This window comes from Mesoplodon mirus (genome assembly GCF_964341445.2).
Source record: "Mesoplodon mirus genome assembly, chromosome: 18".
NCBI classification, from domain to species: domain Eukaryota; kingdom Metazoa; phylum Chordata; class Mammalia; order Artiodactyla; family Ziphiidae; genus Mesoplodon; species Mesoplodon mirus.
Genome location: NC_138994.1, coordinates 56,338,983 through 56,344,982, shown reverse-complemented (window position 1 = coordinate 56,344,982; position 6,000 = coordinate 56,338,983). Strand labels below are relative to the sequence as shown.

General features: G+C 51.2%; 1 protein-coding gene across 4 annotated transcripts in view; it reads left to right on the top strand.

The window, feature by feature from the left end:
• The first annotated feature begins 339 nt into the window (after positions 1-339).
• The window catches only part of MYO1D (myosin ID), a 348,475-nt gene continuing 342,814 nt past the window's right edge, over positions 340-6,000 (top strand). For all 4 annotated transcript variants that reach the window (XM_082603144.1, XM_082603145.1, XM_082603146.1 and 1 more), the window contains exon 1: positions 340-729. In XM_082603144.1, coding sequence (XP_082459270.1) covers positions 635-729 — 95 coding nt within the window. In that variant the 5' untranslated portion in view covers positions 340-634. The remainder of the gene's footprint in view (positions 730-6,000) is intronic.

Below are 6,000 nucleotides of genomic sequence, written 5' to 3'. Positions count from 1 at the left end.
ATTATCCACGCGAGAAGCTCCACAAGATACTTTTGTAACTTTGTTGGCATATACCAAGCCCAGGCGGAGGCGGCAATCCTGGAAACTTGATTCCACCCACCTCCTACGTTCGCACGCCTCGGCACCGCCCCCCTGAGCTCCCAGCGCCTGTCCCGAGAGGGCGCTGCCACCCCGCCGCCTCCGCCCGGCCCGGAGCGCGCGCCCGCCGGCCGCCCCGCGCGTGCGCGCCGCCCAGGTGAGGAGGTGGTGGCCTTCGCCGCGGGGGCGGCTCCTCGGCCGGGGGGGCGGGGCGGGGCGGAGAGACCAGGCCGGGCCGGGGCGGGTGGGGCGGGCAGCCGCAGGGCCGGGGCCAGACAAGGCCAGAGGCGGGACCAACCGCCGCCGTCTCCGTCTCGTTGTCTCTTCCCCCACAGCGCCGGACAGCCGCCGCGGGAAAAGCGGAAACTGCCGGGTGAGCCGCGCCGGACGAGAGCGCGCCGAGGAGCAGCGGGGCGGCCTCCGTCCCGCCGAGCCGCCGCGTCGCCCCCTTCCCCGCGCCCCGCCCCGGCCCCGCCCGAGCTCGCCGCGCGCCCCCGCCGCCTGAGCGCGCCCACCTGAACCCGTCCGCGCCCACCTGAGCCCGTGCGCCGGCGCCATGGCGGAGCAGGAGAGCCTGGAGTTCGGGAAGGCGGACTTCGTGCTGATGGACACCGTCTCCATGCCCGAGTTCATGGCCAACCTCCGGCTCAGGTGAGGGTGGAGCGGCCGTGCGCAATTACGCGAGCCTGCGCTTTCCCGAGAGGGGGCGCCCTTGCGGTGCGGCCGGATTGGGGGTGTAGGGGGTGCACCGAGCGCGAGGGATGGAGTGCGGCCGTATTGGGGTGTCCGGGGTCCTCTGAGGTCAATGGTTGAGCTTTCTCGAGAGAGGACGCCCTGGGGTGCGGCCGCATTGGAGTGGAAGGGGCGTGCCGAGCTCCAGGACTGCGCCTTCTAGAGAGGGGGTGTCCTTGGGTGCTGTCGGGGGGAGGCAGCGCTTGGGGGCAGGCAGCTAGTGCGCTGCCCCAGGTGAGTGCTGTGGGCGGGCCGGGTGACCTAATGGAAACAAGAGTAAAGGGAAATAAAAACTTTCGGGAGAGTCGTGGCGGCCGCAAGGCTCTGGGAAGACTGGAGGGTTGTTTTGGAGAGAGGCTAGGGTCTCATCGCGGTTTCACACTTGGTTCTTTTCTTTTTTCGCTTTCGTCTTTTTGTTATTTTTTCCTGGCGTGGTTCCATCACGTCATTCAGGACGCTATGGAGTGATCCCTGAGCTGTCTGTTCCGGGACACTGGCTATTTTTTAGTTACTCTCTGAACGTAATTAGACACGTTTCCAGACATCGAAGAGACTGCTCTGCTCGCCAGTGCCAAGATAAACTGTCTGAATTTGACAAGGCATTCATGGTTTCAGTTTTTTCAAGGAGTTGTGGATGGAACCCTTGTGTTACTGACATCCTTGAGAATGTACTCACAACTCAACGCCCCGGGATGGGCTTCCAGGACGAGTTTGTTTTAGAAAGGCTTCTACATGGGATTATTTCACTCCTGATAGAGTAATATGTAAGCAGAGCTTTAAAGTAGTTTGACTTTTTTTTTTTTTAAAGAAAACATTACAGTAAGTGGAATTTCAAAATAACTGAGTTGGGGGGGGAGGTGTTTCCTGGAAGTTCTGACTCCATTTCTTGTAGGTTTTAAATATCGCTCCATAAACTTAAAAGTGAACATCTTAATCTCGGTTTGGGTGCTTAACTAATCCCACTTCTCAGGATGAATTCCCCTGTTAACTTTAAGAATTTTAAAAACTTTTTTAATCTTCAAAATTGCAGTCCCCATAGTCTGCATCTGCTCTTAGCCAGGCTTCATTATGTCCCGGTGTAAGGAGCGGAGCACGGACCAGAGTTCTACACCCACCTGCCACAAACGATTTTGAGCCAGTCCGTGTGTCTGAGTTTCCTAATTTGTAAAATAATGATCTCCAAGATTTTCCTGCCCTTACATTCTTTTTTTGCTTTCACATATCATTGGTTGCAAAGTCTTGTGAGGCTTGACTCTTAAGAAAGATTATTAATGTGAGCCTAACTTAGCTCAGAAGAGAACTTTGCACAGGAGAGAATTTTGCAATTTAATTCTGCATTATGCAGGGTACTTTAGGAGGTAAGGGGGGAGGGTCCAAAGAACCATCAGGTGTGTCCTTACCTCTCAAAGACATGGCATGTTTATGAAGACAGGGAGCAAGGTGAAAATTTTCATTCATTTAAATAATAGGTCAAGAAAACAATAGAAAAGTTAAGCTTTGTAGAACTTAGATGATTCTTTGCCAGGTAATTGTACAACCTAATTGTTCTGGAAGTTTAGCAGAGGGGGAGAGATGCCTTCCTTAGCCTGGCTCAGAAACACCATCTACAGGAGAGGAGGGGTTGAGAGGAGTTGCAGAGGATGGGTAGGATCTTTGTAGGTGGAGAACGTTCCAGGTGGGTAAAGTGGCCAAGCAGAGGAGTGGAGCTTAAAAGCTGACTCTGGGTGTTCGTGAATACCCTAAGTTGTCCGGAGGGGAAGGAGTGGGTGTTGGGGAGTTGTGGAAGGAATCGCCAGCTCTCATCACTATGACCCTTGGCTAATGCCCAGGTTTCTAGGTCTACCTTTATTCCCAATCACCAGATCCATCAAGGTTCGGATGTTATATGTGTCTCACCTGTGTGTGTACTCGACCACTCTGCGAATTGGCTGCAGGTCTCAGCGCACGGGTTCAGTGATTGTTCATGGTTTATTTATAAGTTGGGGGGGGTTGGTTCCGGGGAGCCGTAAAGGGTAGCAGTGCCCTTGCCTCCTCCCCAGCTGTAAATCCTGATGACCCAGCTGGAAAGCAGGCCGCGCTCTGATAGTTGGGATTTCCTATCAGCCTGTTGTTCCTCCAGACTGTTCCAGTGTTTTAGCCGTGTGAGCCTCACTGTAAGGCTCGTGTGGCCCCTCGGTTATCTGTGTCCCTCTGCAGAGGGTGACCACAAACCCACTGTAGATCCAGGTGCTATTATGTAATGTAATGTTTTCATCTCCCGGAATATGGGTGGTTGGTCCATACGGGGTGTGTATTTATGGTTGTCTAGAGGCGAAATTGGAGTGCATTTCATCTCCCAGTGGGTATGTGCGCACGTGCTCCATCCTTCCTCCCTTCCCCAAGCTGCGGCTTCTCCTCTCACTTCCGTCTGGAATGTCCTGTCCCCTGCTGTCTACCTGGCTCTTCTGCAAGGCCCCTTTCCTTCATTTATGGTCTGTGACATGCATTTAGGCACTTACAGCTACAGTTTCGGGGGTCTGTGTCATCCAAACTGAATTCTAATTTTCCCTACAGTAGCACCCACCGTGACAACATTTTTTATAGAGAGAGAAAAAAAGGAATGTTTCGGTTACTTTTTTGTTTAAGCTTTTGTGTCATTGTCCATTTAGAATGATCTTCTTATTTTGCTATTAGTCTGGCTTTCTTTTCCTCTCTTAGACATCTGCTACAATCAATGTCACTTTCCCCATACTGTTATTATTTTTAAAAATTGATGTAGGCATGTGTCTGTGCCTGAGGGTCTGGATGAGGCAAGGCTCAATGACGTGGATTAGTGTGAGTTAGCATATCTGAGAAGGAGTTTGTTTGTATTTTACCCTTATACCAAAAACTGCTAGTATCTTGAGGGCCGCCTTCTCTCCCTCCTAGGAGTCTCTTGCTAAGGGAGATTTGTTCTATTTATTTGCTTTTCCTTTCGGTGGAGGCAGAGAGGTGTTGGTGGTTTTGCTGATGGTGGTAAGCTCCGCACTCCACCTCCAAGGGTCCGATCCAGGAGTCAGATGCCTGCACAAGCACCTCCAGCCTTCATGGTTAGGCCTGGTTCCCGCCAAACCCCCGCATGGCCACCTGAAGGCCCGACCTCGGCATCCCCACCATGGTCTGCTTTCTTCCTAGCCGCTTCCTTTTTAGAGCCTTTGGTTCCTTTTCTCGTGGCTTGGGCCATTCCTGGACTTGAGCTCTAACAAAATTCACATCAGCCCTGCACCCTGTCTCGCAGTGAGAGACCCGCCTGGTGCAGCCGCGCGGAACATCTGGTCCTCACTGTGCTCTTACTTGCCACTTAGCCATCCTCGAGGAAGGAGGAATGCGGGCTGCTGTTCCTGAGGACAGTGGCCTGAGACATGTGCTTTTCATGTCACAGGTCGAGGCAACCCACTTCAGCCTTCCAGTTTCTAATTTTGTTGGTGGTGGTTCCTGTTTTGAGGATAAGGCATCTGCTCAGCCTGGTGTCTTGGCTCTTTGGAAATTTAATTTGTCCTCTTTTTTTTTTTACATCTTTATTGGAGTATAATTGCTTTACAATGGTGTGTTTGTGCTTTATAACAAAGTGAATCAGATACATATACATATGTTCCCATATCTCTTTCCTCTTGCGTCTCCCTCCCTGTCCTCTCTTCTTACCGGTTTTTCTCTTCCATAAAAGCAGTGATTTGAAGCACTGTGTTTACCGAAGCTCCAGGCAACTTCTCACCTTTAACCTAACACAATGTTCCTTTTGTACCTTTGCTTAGACCAGGCTTTCCTCGATCTTGGTGCTATTGACAGTGGGGCTGGGTCATGCTTTGCTGGTGGGGGGGGGGCTGCCCTGTGTGTTGTCAGATGTTTAGCAGCATCCCTGGCCTCTACCCACGAGATGCCAGGAGCTCCACTCCCCTCCCATATGACAACCAGAAATGTTTCCAGATATTGCCCGATGTCCCCTGGGGGAGGGGGAAAAATTGTCGCCAGTTGAGAACCACTGGCCTCGGCTGTTCTCACTCCCTGGAATATGCCCTGGAACGTCCTCCCCCCACTCTCTACCCTCATTCCCTGCCTGCCAGACTCTTCCTTGTCCTGCGAGACCACTTCTGAAAAGCCTTTCCCAAACCTCCAAGGCAAGGGTTAACCATACCCTCACCTGTGCTCCCAAGATACGTGGATACTTGATCATAACCGTCAGAGACGATTTATCGTGCTATGTTGTTTTCTCTGCATGTCTGCATTCCCACCAAATTGTGAGGTTCCCCAAAGCCAGAGAGCCTGTCCAGAGGTGGATCCAGGTTGTGTGGTCCTTTGAAATTCATTACCGTTGGGGAGGGGGGAACCACCTCTAAGGAAAAGAGTATAAATTATGAATGTCAAATTAGATACACGGCTTTAAGGGCAAGCACAAGTGAGTGGCTGTGAAGCAGCAAACCCACCTCCAGCCCTTCTGCATTTTCTATCATGCTCCAGAACTGGGCAGCTATGTGTTCAAGACATTTTAAAATGAGTGAACTGGGACTCCCCTGGTGGTCCAGTGGTTAGGACTCCGCGATTTCACTGCCGCGGGCCTGGGTTCGATCCCTGGTCAGGGAACTAAGATCCCACAAGGCACGCGGCATGGCCAAAAACTAAAAAAATTAAAATAAAAAAATAAAATGAGTGAACTAAGCCGTCAAATGTTGGCTGATTATTCTTCAGCCCATGGAATTCTTAACTTAAAAAAAACATACAATCATCTCAAAATACTGTACTTAATTTAATACAACTTCAGTGTGTGTGGGGGGCGGGCAGGAGCAATGAGCTGCAGAATTAGTAGAAAAGCAGTGAACAGGCGCTCGCTCGCTCTCGCCCTCTCATTCGCCACACAACCTCTGTAGTCTTTCTGCAGCTCTTTGATCATTTGGAAAATTAGATAGGACAGAGGGTCCCTCTTGCTTCCCTGGGGCAAAACCTTAGGTGCCCTGGTGGTCCTCAAGCACGTGTCAATCTGTGATTGGTTCAGAGCTCTCCTTCAAAAGGAGCTGTAGTTAGATTCATAGGAGAGGTGAATGGCACACTAAATCTTTTTGGCTTGCATGTGAAATTCTTTGGCAACCACTTTTAGAGGCCTTCGGAAAAGGACAGTTTGCTCTGGGCCTGTTTTGCACATTGGCTTCATATTGGGACAAAAAAATGAGAATTTGGGTT